Source organism: Phalangium opilio, unplaced genomic scaffold (assembly GCF_054372755.1).
Source record: "Phalangium opilio isolate 3A_F unplaced genomic scaffold, DU_Popi_V2 ptg000045l_1, whole genome shotgun sequence".
NCBI classification, from domain to species: Eukaryota; Metazoa; Arthropoda; class Arachnida; order Opiliones; family Phalangiidae; genus Phalangium; species Phalangium opilio.
The window spans coordinates 7933850-7953230 of NW_028324168.1; the positions used below are offsets into that span (position 1 = coordinate 7933850).

General features: G+C 35.9%; 2 protein-coding genes and 1 long non-coding RNA gene across 4 annotated transcripts; 2 read left to right on the forward strand and 1 right to left on the reverse strand.

The window, feature by feature from the left end:
* Positions 1 to 258: 258 nt before the first annotated feature.
* LOC149677242 (uncharacterized) lies at positions 259 to 4540 on the forward strand. Of its 2 annotated transcripts, XM_089838269.1 has the most exons (7): positions 259 to 437; positions 650 to 1291; positions 1360 to 1552; positions 2743 to 2898; positions 2974 to 3155; positions 3245 to 3455; positions 4081 to 4540. In XM_089838269.1, exons 1-7 carry the CDS (start codon positions 285 to 287, stop codon positions 4362 to 4364), a joined length of 1821 nt encoding a protein of 606 aa, XP_089694395.1. In that variant the 5' UTR covers positions 259 to 284; the 3' UTR covers positions 4365 to 4540. The 2 variants fall into 2 exon arrangements, with proteins under 2 accessions (XP_089694395.1, XP_089694396.1); XM_089838270.1 differs by lacking the exon at positions 650 to 1291.
* An 857-nt stretch (positions 4541 to 5397) lies between these two features.
* RpS20 (ribosomal protein S20) lies at positions 5398 to 6242 on the forward strand. Its single transcript, XM_089838274.1, has 3 exons — positions 5398 to 5548; positions 5748 to 5847; positions 5942 to 6242. The coding sequence occupies exons 1-3, from the start codon at positions 5546 to 5548 to the stop codon at positions 6196 to 6198; spliced, it is 360 nt and encodes a 119-aa protein (XP_089694400.1). The 5' UTR covers positions 5398 to 5545; the 3' UTR covers positions 6199 to 6242.
* Positions 6144 to 8406, reverse strand: LOC149677244 (uncharacterized). The gene is made up of 2 exons (XR_016366606.1): positions 8253 to 8406; positions 6144 to 8184 (listed from the first exon to the last, which is right to left on the reverse strand). It is a non-coding gene; the product is annotated as an uncharacterized LOC149677244 (long non-coding RNA).
* Positions 8407 to 19381: the final 10975 nt, after the last annotated feature.

Consider the following 19381-nt stretch of genomic DNA (forward strand, 5'->3'; position numbering starts at 1 on the left):
TTAATTTCTCCTACAATAAAATTAGTCCATGGAAATTGTATATTCGTTACGAGGGGATGGGTTTTGGGAGTGAGGGTGTAGCCCAAAGAAAAATGGCATAAATAAATCTGCTTTTAATAAGTTTGTGGTCCTTAGACTCATTATCATAACTTCAATTAGCGCAAACATTAAATTGGTCAGTTGGACCACCTAGTGGGCAGTGTGCGGTAGGGGGCAAATGGAATAGTTGGACAACCAATCAAATTTCTTTCAGAGTTTCAGTTAACAATAAAATAATTTTTAAAATGGCGGAAACCTCTTTGAATAGGTCAGCGTCCGTAGCAAGTTTGACATCAACAGAAAAAGGGAAAAACCACGCCAAAATTGATGTTATAGTTTTGTCATCATCAGATGATGAAGAAGATACTGATGAAAAGAAACTAAAGGGAGCCTCAACGGTAAAGTATACTTAGTTATTTTAATAAATTAATATTGACCTAAGCCTAAGCCTAACTCAGCTTGGTTATAGTTACACATAGAGAAGCGCGTGTTTTGTAAATTGTATATGCTATAAAAATTAATTTACCTCGTTAATTAATTTCTTCTTTTTGCGCTTCCCTGTTCATTATATTATAATTATATAGAGTTTAGAATTTGGATATTTTTTTAGGGTTTTCAGGGGAAGGAAATCAATGGCAAAGAATTTCTAGACCATCTTGGATTATCACCAAATGTCATTAAAAACATTACACCAATTATTTCAAAGAAGGACATTGATTCAACATTAGAAATCCCACTTAAAATTATAGAAACACATTCTTTAGCCCCAAATTTATGGACAGAATCTGAACCAATTATGCCAATAGACATGACAGAACCCTCTACTTCAAATTCTTTAGCCAAAGATGAAAAAAATTTAGATTTAGACATTCTTGAAAGTTTTTTAAAAGATGCTCGAGCTTATTGTAGACCTAAAGATCTTAGTGATGTTGATAAAATAACTGAAAAATTACGTAAAAAAGCGGGAAAGTGTCCAAAGGAGTACTTATCATCTTTAGAATTCATTGATAAAAGTGAAAAAGTGCTTCGTAAAATGAGAAATGACCGGGACAATTTTTTCGTCTACATAAAAGAGATGTTTGATGAAATTAATCGTTGCAAGAATAGAAAAATCCCGGAAATGTCTAAAGGGAAAATAAAAAAACCAGAAAATGGTGATGCAAATGCAAAAGGTTCTTCTTCTTCTTCTAACAATTTAGAAAACCCGGAAAAAATTCAAAGAAAGCTCGACAAAATTTACAAAGCTTTACAAGTAATGGATTTCAAACTAACAAAGTCAAGGGATAAACTTGAATCTTTGGTTTGTGTTTATGTTCTTAGAAACTAGAAAGGTGTATTAAAAAGTTAGAGACAAAGGAATTATCCCTGGAAGAAATGGAGGAGGATAATTCTCATTATATTTACGAACAGAAGCTCAAACAAAAATATATGTCCTTGTACAAATTAGCTTGTAAACTGGAAAACAAAAGTGACTCAACAGGAAGAGCAGTTCACTCTAAATTAATTTATAATGGTATATAATACAGGGTTCATACAAACCTGGACTGGAAATCAGGGAAAACCTGGGAAAATCAGGGAAATAAATAGTTGACAAAAACCTCAGGGAAATTTAGAATTTTTAGCAAAATTCAGGGAAATCGGGGAAATTTGCGTCAATCAGGGGCCGAGTAATTAAGCAAAATGTTCATAAACATCCCCTCCATAGGATTAACATTACACTATACTTTGGAGGCTCATAACTCTGGTTCTACCAGAGATACGGGGATGTCCTTTGAGTATGTTATAGTTCAATTTTTCCCCCATCCAACCATACTAAAAACTTAGGCCTATGACAAACAGGGGCCAAGTAATTAAGGAAAATGTTCAGGGCTACGTCAAACAGGGGCCGAGTAATTAAGCAAAATGTTCATAAACATACCCTCCATAGGATTAACATTACACTATACTTTGGAGGCTCATAACTCTGGTTCTACTAGAGATACGGGGATGCCCTTTGATTATGTAATAGTCCAATTTATCCCCCATCCAACCATACTAAAAACTTTGGGCTACGACAAACAGGGGCCGAGTAATTAAGCAAAATGTTCATAAACATTCCCTCCATAGGATTAACACTAAACTTTGGGGGCTCATAACTCTGGTTATATTAGAGATACGGGGATGTCCTTTGGATATGTTATTGTGATATTTGGCCCTCATCTAACCATACTAAGAACATAGGGTTGCAACAAACAGGGGCCGAGTAATTAAGCAAATTGTTCATAAATATACCCTCCATAGGATTAACATTACACTAATCTTTGGAGGCTCATAACTCTGTTTCTATTAGAGATACGGGGATGTCCTTTGAGTATGTTATAGTCCTATTTGCCCCCCACCCCTCCTTCGTTAACATTGGCTCCATATACAGGAAAAACCTGGAAAACTCAGGGAAGTATATGGGGAAAAACCTGGAAAACTCAGGGAAGTATATGGGGAAAAACCTGGAAAACTCAGGGAAGTATATGGGGAAAAACCTGGAAAACTCAGGGAAGTATATGGGGAAAAACCTGGAAAACTCAGGGAAGTATATGGGGAAAAACCTGGAAAACTCAGGGAAATTTGTTTTCCAAAAGTTGTATGAACCCTGATAATAATTAATTAATTAAACTAAGGTAATTAATATGGACCCAAAAGTAATTAATTAAAAAATCTTTAAAATAGGGTCAAGAATTCCAGAAATCAACAAAAGAGTTCAAAAATTCATTAATAAAGATAAAGGAACGCGGTTTCCGGATTTCACTGATATATTTAATATTGTTAAGAATACCAACCAAGATTCTCAATTAAATTTAACAGAAAAAGCGGTGGAATCATTAGGTCTGTAATATCTAAACGAGTTTAGATTAATTACTAATTAGTAATTAGGGATATTAATTTTTTAATAAATTGCAGCTAGAGAAGTCTTTGAAGATGTAGGGAAAGAACTTCAATCTAGAAGAAAAACTGATTTTAAAGAATCCTTAGTCGCTTATTTACCCGATGATGATTCGGATCAAGATCCTGCCAGTAAAGATGTTGAATTAAAGGAGAAACTTCAGAAAAATAATGAAATAGGTCAAGAAAAGATGAATGAGGTCGTCTATTCTTAATCTTCTTCTTCTTGATCGTACAAAAAAACTAAGGGATGAATCTTAATCTTACTAAAATAATAAATATATTGTAGCTGATTGAAACATTTACGGAGAAACAAGCTCAGTTAAAGGAAGAACCAAAAGATGAAAGTGATGATGAGAAAAATAGTTCTGAAAAAGAGGAGGGGGAGGGGTCAAGTGATGATGAGGATGATGAAGATGAGAAAGATGAAAATGAAATTAATGAAGATGAAAAGAATGATAGTCAAATGGAAGATGATGTTAACAATCTGTTGAAAAATGGTTAGATCTTCTATAATAACTTGAAAATTTAAATTAGTTTTTAAAATTTGAAATTTGAAATTTTTTGAAAATTGATTTTTGAAATTTGAAATTTTTTGAAAATTTAAATTAGTTTTTAAAATTTGAAATTTGAAATTTTTTGAAAATTGATTTTTGAAATTTGAAATTTTTTGAAAATTAATTTTTAAAATTTGAAATTTTTTGAAAATTAATTTTTGAAATTTGAAATTTTTTGAAAATTAATTTTTGAAATTTGAAATTTTTTGAAAATTAATTTTTGAAATTTGAAATTTTTTGAAAATTAATTTTTGAAATTTGAAATTTTTTGAAAATTAATTTTTGAAATTTGAAATTTTTTGAAAATTAATTTTTGAAATTTGAAATTTTTTGAAAATTAATTTTTGAAATTTGAAATTTTTTTGAAAATTTTTAAAATTGGAAATTTTTTGAAAATTAGTTTTTAAAATTTGAATTTTTATGAAAATTAGTTTTTAAAATTTGAAATTTTTATGAAAATTAGTTTTTAAAATTTGAAATTTTTTGAAAATTTTTAAATTTGTTTTTAAAATTTGAAATTTAATGAAAATTAAGTTTATCTCGTAATTTTAATTTTTTCTATCCGTAGCCGGTGAAAACAGTGACGTTGAGGATTTAGAAATTGGGAATGAAGAAAAATTAAAGGATGACGCAAAAACTAAAACTGTCCTTCAAAATGAAGAGGAAATAAAATTAACAAATGAAAATAAAATAAAAATTATTTGTGATAAGGACAATTCTAAAAAGAGAAAATCCAAATCCAGTGATGAAGAATCAGGCTGTCCTAATAAAAAGAAGATAAAGATAAAAGATAATGGTGACATTACTGTTTCTAAATCAATGGAAGACGAAGATGTCATAGTTATAGAGTAAATTAAATTTATACAATTAATTTTTGACTGATGAATATGAATTTGAATTTCTTTTTTTAAATTTTAAACATCCTTTATATTTTCTTAATTATTGCTTTGTGCGACTGCGACTGCGAACTTGTATCTATTTTGTAATAAAGTCATTTTTATAATATAAACTACATTTCCTAAAATTAACATCCTGAGTAATTATTTATTTATAATTAATTCTGATTGATTGGCCTTATTAAATAATGACGTCAGTGTCAGACTCGCAGATAAGTTTTTAAAAACTAAAATTTTCATTTATTTTGGTTGGGTTCTTAGTTTTTTTTATTATTTCATTAATTTAACTCCATTTATTAACGCGTTAAATTAAAATTTAATTACTCATGCAGAGTGCAGTAATGTCCAAATAACACAGTGCTTATTTCCCTTCCTGATACTGAGCAGTCTGAGGCTCTGCGCCCGCCAATTTCCCAGAATCAGGGCCGGAAATAAGAAAAATGTCTTATAGGACATGTGTCCAGTGATACCCCCCATCAGGGATAAGGGAGTCAGATGGATTGGAAATGATGATGGGCGACCTGCGGCACCATATCTCTCCCAGTGTACCTCGCGCACGCCCCTACCATTCCGTAGGCGATTGCTAAGTGCTGCCACGTAGCGCCATTTTATTTGAATGAGAACTAGCTTCTATTTTTGAGATAGAGGGAGCGTCCTTTACAATTTCGTCCGGTACGACCCTACCTAACCGCTGGGGATGATGGGAGGACTATGGTGCCGTAGGTGGGGGTACAAAGACAACGCTTAAGGTATGGGGGTTTCCACTCCATTACTCTCTCCTTCAAGCCCCCATGACTGGAAAATTTATAGGACATTGTCCACTGGAGCGCGCAAAAATTGTGTCGCGTCTTCCTAGTCAAGCTATCAAAACTTCGGAAAATTTTACTGGTCAACCGTCCAGTGACCCCCTTCCTTGGTTTTTTAAAAATTTATGGGAAATTTTAAAATTTTATTGGACAATATCCAGTGTCCTATGCTTATTTCCGGCCCTGCCCAGAATACCCGTACCGGAAATAGGACGAGAATCAGATTTCTTCCATTGGCGAAGCTGGTTCAGAACGCAAGTTTTCTGGCTCACCGCTGTTTAATTTCGTTCGAAGTTAATTAAGTCGGCCAGAGGATTAATTTCAATTAAAAATGGTGAGCATAACAACTATTTCACGCTGGTTTGAATAGTTAAGCTTTCTTAAAGTACTTATTTTAGCTTAAATGGTTGGTAGTTTAATTTACGCGCTAAGCCTTGGCCTTTGTTCGACCACGTGGACGTAGTCACAGCGTCGTTTTTATAACCAAATTTTAATTTAAACTAACTAAATCTGTTAAATTACTTAATTTCCAGGCAGCCTATAAGGAAAAGCAACTTGATGATGCGCAAATCTCACCCATCCATCGAATTCGTATCACCTTAACCAGCCGAAATGTGCGCAGTTTGGAAAAGGGTAAGTTTAGTTTTTTACTTATTATTATTATTATTTACTGTTAAATTAGTTTAAGTTATGAAGAAGTAATTAAGCTTGAATACTCTTTTTATAGTGTGTGCTGATTTAATCAAGAAGGCCAAGGATGAGGGTTTGAAGGTTAAGGGACCAGTAAGGATGCCTACGAAAGTCCTACGTATCACCACCCGTAAAACACCTTGTGGAGAAGGTTCAAAGACTTGGGATCGTTTTCAAATGAGAATCCATAAGAGAGTCATTGATTTGCATAGCTCACCCGAAAAGGTCAAGCAAATTACTTCCATCAGTATTGAACCTGGTGTTGAGGTTGAAGTAACCATTGCCGATGTATAAACAAAAATGTTTTATTTTTAAATAAAAACATGAATGGAAATTATTTTCAATTGTCTTATTATTTGATGGTACCTTGAAAGCCTAATAATTTGGGGGTTACATATAAACAGCCATCTATGGGCTGTGACTGGCATGTTCAAAAAAATAACTTGATATTAAGCCTTCATGTTGACAGTGCCAGTGGTTTTAAATGGCTCCTAGATAAGTTGAGGTTAATATCAAAAGAATATTGAATAAATACATCAAACCACCCTGACCAAAAAAAAAAATCAATACAAATGGGGAGGGCTATACTTTTGGCATCTCGCGACGCCTTGTTTACAGTCATACTTGTCTGTCTTTCTATATTGAAGTTAAGAGAGTTACTGCTGACTTTGGTTCCGTGCTCTAACATACCCCTCCCCTAAATTCCAGGTACCCTTACATCACCGTCATATTCGCAAGCTACCGTATGAGCTCACAGATACCTAAGAAGGCTTTCGTGTGTTCTCGGGTCTTATATGGGTTCCTGGGGTAAACTAATGACGAGGGAAGCAATTTATAGCGCAGACCTCCCGATAAAGTGTTTACGATTATGAGCAAAAGGATATAGGTTATCTCCTTCATCTGGTCTCTATCGTATATTTCTCGATCTTCTATAGCTACTTCTTCTTAAAGGAAAGTAATCACCACACGAGCCTCTGAAAGCACACGTAATGATAGCAATTCTAGAGTGAGAGGGTTGCCCTTTGTTAGAAGCACTAATATTCTCCAAAACGTTGCACCGCCGCTAGTGTAAAGACGTTTTACGTCGTTTTTATAGTCCTTCCTAGCTCAACGGCATTTCCAGTAGAGTTAGCCTACACCTTTTTGACACCCTATAACCCAAACGGCTCCCTGGACCCTGAGATGAAGCCGAGCATCATCTAATGTTTTGGAGAAAGCCGGAATTTCCAGCCTCTTGCTTCTCCCACGTCCGAGAAGGTTTCTTTTTATTTTATTTTTTTTTTCAAGTTTGGGCGATGCTCTTGTACAAAAAAGAAACAAGTCGTACCTTGCAACTACAAACGAGGTGATCAATTAGAATGATCATTGTTATGATTCAAATGCGATGTGTAAAGAATATATGGACTAGAAGAGCCCCTTGAAAGTAAAGTTTGGTTCTTGGTACAAGCTACTTGGGTAATCAACCCTTTGTTATTATTTAACTTCACTTTCCAATCAAAAATAGACTGACTAAACAAACATCTTAGTCTTCTATATGGTCTTTGGCAAAATGAAAGAAGAATTGCAATTTTGAAAGTGCTTTCACCATCAATGCAGTCAGCATTAGCTTCTCCAGATATGGCTACCCAAGATGGGCTTAAAAATTGTCTTTTTTTTAGCACCTAGGCCCGACTATAGCCCTTCTGACATTCTTCCCTACCACAGCGTACTACCACCGGCATCTTTCCTCTCCTCTACACGCATCCCTATATCCTATGTTAAGATTATTCCGAAGCGGCTTCAAAGACCACGCTAGGCCTAGCTGCTCCTCTTTTAAAAAAGGCTTAGCGGTATAGCATTGACGAGTGAAAGGGGAGGATGGTTTTCAACGGAGGGCATTGGTGCGTTACGGGGCAAGCCGACCGTGGTGGTGTTAACGGTTTTCAGAAGCCAACTCAGACACGCTATCATAGATCCCAGCTGCTGTTATAGGCCAGTTTTTTTCTCTCTAGTCTGTCCTCTCGCTCTTACCCTCAAAAAACTCTTAACTCCCTTTTCTCCACCAAAAAAAAAGTAAGGCTTAGATCTTCTAGTCGTTATTATAAGCGATCTTTCCCCGGTCAAAAAACCGTACCGTACTCGAGCCGTAGTCCCTTTCCTTGTCCCGTCCGTCCCAACCCAAGTACTTTTTTAACAGAGAAAGATACAACCTCTGAACCTCAATGGATACATAGCTCTTTACCCAAAATTATGGGACATTTTCTCAGCTGGTACACGTAGAAAACATCACTTGAGATGGATCTAAGGCGCGTTATTTTTTATGTATATGATTATTTCATAAAAAAGGGTTAATGTGATTGAAATCTTACCCTAAAATGGCCGACATGAAGAGTCTGCTTTATATAGTTTCAATTACTGTTCACTTTAGGGAAGATAAATGACATAACACGTTTATGGGGTTAACTATTTTGAATTTGGATAGGATTAATTATAAATTTTCTTAGGGTATGGTTATGTAGATTTATCCATTAAAATATAATAATGAAAGAACTTTCCATTTACTCACTTTAATAAAAAAAAGTTAAAATGTTCCTAGGTAGAGGAAAAAATAGATGAAAGTTGTCTGAAACTTTACAAAATTTGCTAAGCCAGAGGCAAGCGTGCTTATAGCCATAAATAGCTTATCTCGTAAGACCTTATTGCTCTCTAGGGTTTGCTACAAACTCGCTTCGAGCGACTTAAGACGACGCCGAGATGACAAAGCTTTGAGAGTGTCCAGATAAGAGACCTATTTATTCCTCCGGAGAGATTTTTCACGTTAGCCTAGTACCAACTAACCTAGCTCTAGAATTCAGAGTGCACTACCCAAGAGACATTTTTCTTTAAAATATTAAGGAGTTGGCGAGACTAAAAAAAGATAAATACATTTTAGGCCTATAATCCCTATCCGATAAAGAAAGACAAGTGTAAATACTCAGAATCATTCAGCTATTAATAAACTAGTATTTTAACGCTCGAAAAAACCTCATCAAAATTTAAGCCTATTTCGATTTTTCAAAGAGTGCAGTAAAACAATTGCCTAGGCCTAGTTCTTTTTTAGAAATATCGCTTTGAGGCTCGTGAAATTTTATATAATAAAGTTCAAAGTTCAATCTTGCTAAGCCTAACGAAAACTAATATTTAAATACGAAATAAGGCTTACATAATTTTTTTGAATTTTCAACGTAGTTAAATTTTTAAAAGAGAAATTTCGATGAGTCGTTCAAAGAGCGTATCTCTTATAGGCCTAAAAGGAAATAAATAATGCAGTCTATATAAAAATTACATTCAAAGTCGAGGACGCCAGTCGTCTATAAATAAAATATCTTGCAAAATTTAGCGCGTTCAGCGAATAGAAATTTTATAGTGTAAAATATATATATTTCGCATTATTATTATTATTATATTATAGTCGTTCTAGAATTCCAGATAAAAAAATAACATCTTTCCAACTCTAAATTTAGAGGAGATGGTTGACGTTTATTCCTCAAAGTTATCTTAATCTTCATTGATTAAGGATGAAACTTCGCCACGTAAGTTCTCATCTATCTCATGTACTAAAAACCTCTAACAATGTCTCCTAAAAACATCTTCAAAACTAATCAATAGAATCTCTGGGGAAAAAAACTCGAGAAACGCCAAAAACGGGTCGCGTTCCCTTTTTTTGTACGTCACAAGTTCGCAAAACGCTATCATTCACAGATTTTTACCCTCTTCTGCAAAGGCTAGTCAAGTCGAGCAACTTCTATAGCCCGTCGCGCAATGACTTTCTTAGCGCGCTAACGGAAGTTCTTCTCACACCCGCGGACAATTTCCGGCGTGTAACAAATTCTCAAAAACCCTTCCACCCGGTCGGGCAGGCGAGCGGGAAAGCGTAGAAGAAGTTTCCAACTAGAGTGTATTTCGAAACCGGCGTTATACAAAATAGGGTCAAAAAATGCGGGACCTGACGACACTCTAGTGTAGTGGCAATCGTCCAATAATATATTAAGGCTATTTTTTATATCTTTTACATGAAAAACTTACGTCAGGGTGTAATATTCAAGATGGGCGCTTCAAAAAAATTCTAAAGGGTTATAAAATATACCTTTTTTGTTTATTGCCCCTACAAGATGTCTTCCCCTATATACTTTGGTGCTTAGCGTGTGAAACACTTCTACAGGCGCCCGTTGAGAATATATGGGGATGTTTGCCCCTAAATGAGGGTTTTCCTGCTTAACTCTGAAATGATGAAATTTAGTAAAATTCCTCCTATAGAATCCTACCATACTATAAATTGACTGAAGGTTTTTGATTCTTTTCTTGAATTACATAATATGAACCAATTACTTCGCCAGATAAACCCTTGATACTCCCCTAAACTATAAATTTTGTAAGGTTAAAGGTCAAAAGATAAATTGGGATATAAAGATAAATCTGAACAATAGAAACAAATTAAACAATTTTAGTACTTGGCAGCCATCCCCATCAATTTATCATCCTGTAATTCTAAACCAAACAAAACAACAATCGAAATTTCGTGCTAGGATCACATTGGCCAATCGAAATTTAATAGAATAAAGAGGAAAAGATCGTAAAACGCAGCCAGAACGTAATCTGATCTAATATTTCTTCCCAACCCATCAAAAATCTATCGAGCTTTCCAAATTCTAACATAACACGATGCGCGGCGATTCTACGGAGTTCCATGTCCAAAGGATTAAAACGGAAATTGGAAAGTTTCGGAATATTTATCCGATTCGTTACCGAAAATACCGAGAGTCACTAGTAGCTCCCACCCATCTCGAATTCACGCGGAAAACTTTTAGGAAACATAAAATCGGTCGGGGGCTGGAAACTTTTACAACCCGGAAATAAGAGGAAAGAGAGATCTGGTGGGTTCCAGTTCTACTTCTGGTGAAAACGGAAGTAAATTAATTGGGAAGTAGGAACATTTTTGAATGAATCATATTACAATAGGACAGAAAGGAAATAGAAATCTGCAAAAATGCTTTCATGACTGCAGCTGACTTCGATTTAACCTACTTCCGGTTGAAAGGATTCAAAGAGGAATATGAGAGAGAGAGAACTGATATTAAAAGATGACTTCCGTTTTCAGAATGTAGAGTAGGAAGAAAAGATCGGGATAGGCTTTAGTTGGTTATAATAAAAACAAAATGTGATATCACGATATCACTAAGTTCGTTATGAAACTAAGCCAAGGCCTAGCTAAAGTTAATGTTTATGCATTAGTCCCAAAAATTTATATGTTGATTTAACATTTACTTTGCGTGCTTCAGATGAAAACTCTCAGTGGGTATGGTATACTTAATTTCCCGTGCTATGTCAACCTTTACTCGTATTTCCATAGGGCCTCACTACCTTAATGGTATCAATCACTCCGTATATTTATAGTTTGTAAGTGAAACCCGCCAAAACTTGGCGTAACCAATCCCGTCAAATCAAACCCATACAAATACTTGGGGAAATTCGTAATTTATATTGAAAAAGGATATGTAATACGGTACAGGCAGCCCCGCGTGAGACTAAGATAAGATCCAATACCAGGGATTTCCAGTAGCAGCAGCAGTTCGTATACGATACACATGTGGATATTTATTTATTAAGACAGAGAAGACACGTTCTTTCCCTCCATTTCGCGAGATTTTGCGCGGGAAAAGGAGAAATGTATATAGAGCAGCGACGGAAGCGTGGAAACCATCGGATTTCATCCCTAATACCCTTGAGGGATCAGAAGAAGGAGGAATGGGAGGAAAGCGACCAAGTCCCCGGTTCCATTATGGAAAAACATGGCGAATAAATTGGCGGGGAAACTAACTTTGAAGTTCCCAGTGCCGGAAAAGTCGTATTGCATCAATATGGACGAATGATTCTCCTTCAATCTCGCGGTAACCCCGTTCTCCGGGTCCCCTGACTCTCTCTCTGCATGCGCTGCTATTTCGAGTTTCTCTCTGGCTGGTTTGTTCCCTCTGGTAGCTCGTAACTCTCGCGAGGCCTTTGCTAGACTGGACAAGGTTGCTATTTGGGATGGTTTACCCATAGATACGAGGAATTGATCACCCAAAAAATTGTGGCGAAATATAAGAGACCATTACTGAAGCAAAATAAACTTTTGATATCTATAGACTGACCTCACTAACCATCGAATATAGCCAGTGATACTCCCTTACTTCATATCTCTCCTTTTTCGTTTTGGGACCTTTCGCGCCCCTTTTTTGTTGAACATTTTCTTCCGAGGATATTTCCTCGCGGGGTAGAGGTCGCACTTATAAAGAGTTAGAACTGACTTTAAGGATATTAGAAAATAGTCTATAACTTTCCCTTTAAAGTCGCTTAATTGATTTACCTAAACGTTACTAACCCTGGACGTATGTTTAAGAAAAAGTAAGCAGATAGGTCCGTTAAAATATTCAGTTACAGGTATGTGAACAAGCTCTCGAAAATGGCATAATCGATCCCGAATTCCGCTCGAAACTACGGAGCCTATAGTCGTTATCAGTTTTCTTGTTGCTTCGGAGTAAGGGCGTGTGAACGAACAAATAGAGAGGTAAAGAAATATGTACTCTTCTTCAGTAACAAAACAGCAACAAACTCTCTCAAAATATTCGTCTTGTCTTAATAATAGAAACACCACCAAGAAAGTTCCAACTGAAATATGTAATATTTTAAGAAATATTGCGCATTTTCTTAACCTCACAAATGGTTAGTTGCATCTCCGCAAGATGCGTGAGAAGACGTTATAAAGGGGGGGGGGGCGGTTTGGGTCAAATCAGACAGAAGATACAAGGAGAAGATAGAAACTAGGACAGACAAGTTGTTGCCTATCTGAGCGAGAAAATAGGAAAGGGGCACCTAGTCAACCAATGAGTGTACCTTCCCACCATGTAATGTAGAGTGTAGGCCAAAGTGTAGTTCAGTCAGTCAGTAACATTCCCCTCCATTCCTCCTCAAATCAAACGAAGTAGAAAAACTAAATATACGAAAACCGCCTTTAACAGTATACTTGGGACGTAGTGAGCGCTTGAAGCCACAGCCGAGTATTGCTCGTTACTTGGAAAAGAAGATTTTTCCCAAAGAAATAGAAAAGAAAAGAGGAAGGAGACCTTACCGGGGTCGGAAACCTCCAAAACCCCCGCAAAAATCTATGGGAGCATGAGCTAATGATACAATTCGATTGCGTAGATCGGTGTTCACCAACCAATGGCACGTTAAGTACACTTAAATCAACTCCTCCAATGTTTATTCACAGCTGAAGTCGAAGCTATATAGTTTAACTAACACATTCCCATTAACGCTAACGCTTTAATTTGAACTGTGGTCACTTGGTCAAAGTACATAACACATTATCACATAACTCGGCAAGTGATCCTGGGACTGGTGTGTGTGTGTGTGAAGAAGTAGCACCGAGCTGGGATATAAAGTCAGAGACTAGTATAGACGGTTCGTTCGTTCGGCTCAGGGAACTGAGAGAAATAAAGAAAGGAAAAAGAAGGAAAAATCTAACCGCGAAAGAGACGAAATAACCGGCAGGCGGAAAAACAGCGTCGGCTCTCATATCGTTCAACTCTCTTTTCTAAGTCTCCCGAAGCCCAAAGACTGAAAGAGGAGAGAGTAGAGGCTTGGGAGATGGAGAGAGGGGAAAGAGTATAAGACTCTAAGAGGGTGGGTGAGTACCAACGACAGGACCATCGCAGTCGACGACGACTCTTCCTGTAACTTTTCGCATCGTTGGACTCGACTTTGCTTCCATCCTTAGCACTAGTAGTACTCCTACACTGGATGGTTCCGTATTACCTCTACTAGCACTATACTATCACCAAACAAGGACTGTATATACAATGATACAAATGGGCGGCAAGGGGACGGATGAGTTTCCCTTTCGGACAAGTAAGAGAAATACGGAGAGAGAGAGAGAAAAAAAGGGGGTGCTGGAATGATGGTCAACACTCTTTAGAGACACAGTGTCGTAACTGAGAAATAATGGAGTTGATTTATTATATTTTCGTTTGCGTTTCATCAAATAAACTTTTTCTTCTCTCTGGAAATATAGAGATATTGGAAAAGTTTATCGTGCTAGTGATTTTTAAGGTAAAAGGGATTATTCACGCGTCATCATGAGATAACTCTTCTAGATAATTTAAATTATTATTTTAAAATGCCATATTCTGTAGAAATCGCTATAAAGATGAAACTAACTTGAGATTTGAAGTTGAATTTAAAATTTAAATGATTTTGATATCGTCTAAATTCGCAGTAAACAACATTCTATTCAATTTCTCCACAAGGGTAATCATTGATTGAACTTACATAAGAAACGTGAAAGTTACAGAACCAAAAACAAAAAGGAAACCATCTTCAAATTTATGAGTTGCTACGTACATTCGAGGCAAAACATACACTAGATACTCGAGTTACTGAAGCCAGCCCTTTTGAAAGCCAGATACATATCCCCAATGGCTTTTAAGTTGGACATGATATTACATCTCATATTACGTTCCAGGGTATATTTTTATGATTTTTAAGCTTTCACCATAAAAAGAAATAGAAAGTCTAGCGGAAAAATATTCATGAAAATATTTTTACATTTTTCTTGAAATGGAGAGCTCTTGGAGTGCACTGCTGCATGGAGTAGCACTGGTGCAGCTCAGCTCAGCTCTTTTGGGCTCTTTTCATTATTTTACGTGATTTCTCTTGAAATATAAAGAAATAATACGTTCTGATGGAAAACTGGGATTAAAGCCCCGGGTAACTTGAGACCACCAAAATCCCCGGCTCTCTCTGAGAAGGGACCTTGGGGAGTAACGCTAGAGTCAAGATTTTTCTGATTTTGTCTCGGGGTGGAAAAGGAGGGACGTAAAGGGTCATCTTATATTAAAGCCCAAAGGGAAAGCAAACTGATAATAGCAAATGTAAAAGATATACCAGTCTGAATTTTGACTTGAATTTACATGGGTTCCCCATCGCTATATTGAACTTTATCGTTTGAAATATTCCGAACATCCTATCTATTACAAAATAAAAAAAATTATGAAGTTTCAATTAGAAAACATTGGCCAATTTTTTAAAAAAAGTGCTTGTAAATCTAAAAAAAGTGCTTGTAAATCTAAAAAAAAGTGCTTGTAAATCTAAAAAAAGTGCTTGTAAATCTAAAAAAAAGTGCTTGTAAATCTAAAAAAAAGTGCTTGTAAATCTAAAAAAAAGTGCTTGTAAATCTAAAAAAAAGTGCTTGTAAATCTAAAAAAAAGTGCTTGTAAATCTAAAAAAAAGTGCTTGTAAATCTAAAAAAAGTGCTTGTAAATCTAAAAAAAATGCTTGTAAATCTAAAAAAAATGCTTGTAAATCTAAAAAAAGTGCTTGTAAATCTAAAAAAAGTGCTTGTAAATCTAAAAAAAGTGCTTGTAAATCTAAAAAAAGTGCTTGTAAATCTAAGAAAAGTGCTTGTAAATCTAAAAAAAGTGCTTGTAAATCTAAAAAAAGTGCTTGTAAATCTAAAAAAAAGTGCTTGTAAATCTAAAAAAAAGTGCTTGTAAATCTAAAAAAAGTGCTTGTAAATCTAAAAAAAGTACTTGTAAATCTAAAAAAAAAGTGCTTGTAAATCTAAAAATCATCATTGATAGGACATAATTCACCAGCCCTTTAAATTAAAAAAAAATTACATCCTAAGAAGGCGAAATCCCTTGATAAAGAAAGTATTCACCTCCCCCTCCTTCCCATCTTTCCTTTCAAATCACTAAACAAACAAGGAGCAGCCTTAAGAAATTAGCTTATTAAAATAATGGGAGCAAACTCCATTTTTGATTCTTAGTGAATATTTAAAACCTCCAATCCAAGTTCATACGCACACACTAATTAAATTACATTCATCTTGTTTTATATTATTAAATAAAGCAAAATAAAGTCGTTCAAACACGACGAAAATAATGAAATTCAGTCTATATAAATTCCACCCAACCGGCACTTCTTTGTATTTTAGACAATATACTTGAAGCTGAAATTGAAATTGAATCTTGGACAAAATATTTTTCATAGAGACAAACCACCACGTTGGACATAATTAAACAAAATAAATACTATAGCAAAGGTGAGGATACGCGTAACGTCCCTATTTAAATTTAATAGTTCAAGACTCGAAGCAGACAGACAGACACCTTGTCAATAACCATATTTGAATACGTCATTTTTTTTCTATCTCCTCAGAAGAGAAAAAAATCCTCCGGAGTCAGTAGGTGGAAATGTAGTATTTTTCTATGTATATAAAATAAACTAAACTAAATAAAAATATATTCAGAACCTTGAGTTATTTATCAAGTTTGCGCTGACGGCAAACTTCTTTTACTGTACCTTATACCATAAGTTCATAAGACATCTTCCATAAGTTTGTCACTGGTAACTTATAAACTGGAGCTTGTCATGAAGTGAGCGAGGTAGGTCATAGATTCGAGGTAAAGCGACACCTGGTGAGGCGCTGTCAAAGGCTTAGTAATGCCATGGCCAACTTAGATTACCGGTAATCTTAGTTGGCCATGGTAATGCAGACTAAATAGGAACTAGATGCTGGGAGCAGTCTTGGAAATAAGGATTTTTTGAAACTAGTCCTCGGGACCAGTGACCCCCAGCGTCTACAATATTAAACTGGTCCTTGGGACCAGTGACCCCATCCCTAATTTATTTTTTACTAATCCTATTGAAAAATTAAGAGAGTATTTCGTTGACGCACAGCCCATTCAATCGGGCTATAGATGCAAAAATTATGTCAAAAATCAGAGTTAACTCCGTCATTGGGGGAACACCGTTTTTTGGTCCTAATTTTGAAAATACTGGTTGAAATCTCTTGAAATTTTAATGAGATTTGCAAAATAATGTTTGGTATTTTTGTGCAAAGTTGTAACAACATTAAAACGAAAATGAACCATAATTTAATGGCTTAGTCTCAAACAGTTTAAATTTGTTTCCTTCAGCTTCACTGGTTCGAGTCTCTTGAAATTTTAGTGAAAGGCATATTTAAAGGTTTTAAATTATTGTGGAAAATTTCAAACTTTTAAAACGAATAGTCCTTTTCCTAAAATTTCCCTAAGGTTGTAGGATTATGCACAAGCACAATTTTAATGAATTTTTTGGAAGTGAATTGTTTCTTTGAAAACTTTGAAACTTTGCATCATAACTTAAAACCGTTCAATGTGCCTCTCACTAAAATTTCAAGAGATTCGAACAAGTGAAACGGAAAAACTTATTAAACCGTTCCAAGACCAAGCCCTTTAAGTAGGGCTAATTTTCGTTCTAATATTTATACAAAAAAACTATAGAAGGGAAACTTTTTAAAATTTCCAAATCATAGCAAACGTTGTTTTGCACATCACTTTAAAATTTCAAGAGGTTTGCACCAGTAGTTTCAAAATTAGGGCAAAATAACTGTGTTCCTCCCATAGCCGGTCATGTTAAAAGCTGGCTCCTTGGATTTTTCGAGCGAAAAAGCTCATAATTACCAACACGCGCTTTTACATAGGAAAAACATTGTGTGAAGCCAAAGCGTGATCGAGTGGGCTGTGGTTGTAGCAAGGAAGGCAACATAGGCAAGAATGAGGAAATGTCAAGGCTAGGAGACTATATCCATGGAGTAGAAATTTATAATGACTAGAATTTTTAAACTGGTCCCTCCTGAATTTTCATAAAAATTCTCAATTAATAAACTGGTCCCAAGGACCAGTAACCCCCGGATTTTGAATAAAAAAACTGGTCCGAGCAATTAATAAACTGGTTTTTGACCTGTGGACCTGTGCTATTTCCAAGACTGGCTGGGAGTGTGGCGCACTCCTGTAAGCCAAGCTTCTGGGCGGCAAAGTTTGAGCGAATAAGACACATGTCGGCGATCCTACCCTTTAGGTGCCGACTGCCCCGTGTCCGCCGGAGGTGACTTGACCCCCACACCCCGTCCGTCACGTCCCAAGTAAACCTCATTTCCTTCCCCTGCTTACACACGTACTGAAAGCTGTATAATCACATCCTTGCCGAGGTACACTGACCCACTCGCATTGAAACCCTCCCAAAAAAAATAGGAACTAGATGGAAGTCTGCAAAATTAATTCTCGCTTGTCGTTCTAATTGAACTAGCTCAAGCTGTAAGTCTCTCAGTAGCATTACGAACTTGTATAGGAAGTGTCATACTTATGGAACGTATCTTATAAACTTATGCTTATACCAGTAGTTTTTTCTCTCTCTTCAAGAAACTTCTATCTACCTGAGCGATAGTCTACCTTAGGGGGTTTGGAGACGTTTTTTCATGAATTTTTTCTGACTTGTACATATATTTTTTTCCCTCGCTGTTTTTCTATACTTTGATGGAGAAATGTATATGGGTAAAGGGAAACCACGTGCCACTCAAAATGTACCCAAAACCAAAAACACAAATATTATGTTATGGGAAAAGGTTTTAGGTATAAATGTATCTCGTGTTGTGGTATGTTACGCGTGCATTTGAAATGACCTTAATGCGTAAAAGTTTCTTTCCTCTATTATCTAGACGATTTTGACGGAGTCCCTTATATTAGTATACAGGGTGTTTCTGATAAGTCTGGCTCAAAATGGATTTCCCAAAGAACATTCCCCTTAATTTATGGCAGACTTATCAAAAACACCCTAAATATTTGATACAGTCTCCGTTATCTAACGGGTATCGAAATTCCTGACAGAACATTTTACAAATTGGTAGTGATTACCGAAGCGAATTTAAACGAAGAAGATAAAGGCGCTAATATACAGTCCACTTACTACAATTGTCGATATTCCCCCTTTTAAATTTAATTGAAAATTTACTCAAGTTCGTGAACCCGGAAATTATAATAATATTTTATTATTATATCAAAAGACAATACACTCCTCCCCCTTTTCGACAACAATAAGGGATATATATATACATGGGAACGAAATCTCTCTAAATTAACGCGAAGTTATCATAAAAAGAGTTTGAAGGGAGGGGGTGAAAAAGATCCGGATATTTCATCGATTCAAAAATTAAGTGCGAAATGTGGTGCTTAGGAAAATGAATGCAACCCTCGCTGTCTTGATAACCACTAGCTAACAACTTCAATATAATTTCCTTTCACAACTCCCTATACTCGGGACACGTACACTACTTGGATTAATATCTATTCCTTAGCCTTAATATATTCTTAGAAAATGGAAAGACGGTTGCGTGGCATTCCAGCGTCTTCAAGACTTATTCGAATATTTACGCCTATTATCGTAATCGAGCGTAGTCCATCCCGGGACGCTGTCCCCGTTCAATGTCAGGATAAGTTGTCATTGAAATGCGAGGAAGCGTAAAGGAGCCGGCGAATAGTCGCGTCAAGTTAGCTTGCATGGTCAGCGAGCTCCCAACCAACGTCTTTTCGCTCCAAAGGATAAATCAACCGCAACGATACCGGGACAAATACAAGCCTTTTCTATAATAGCCGAGGCAGTA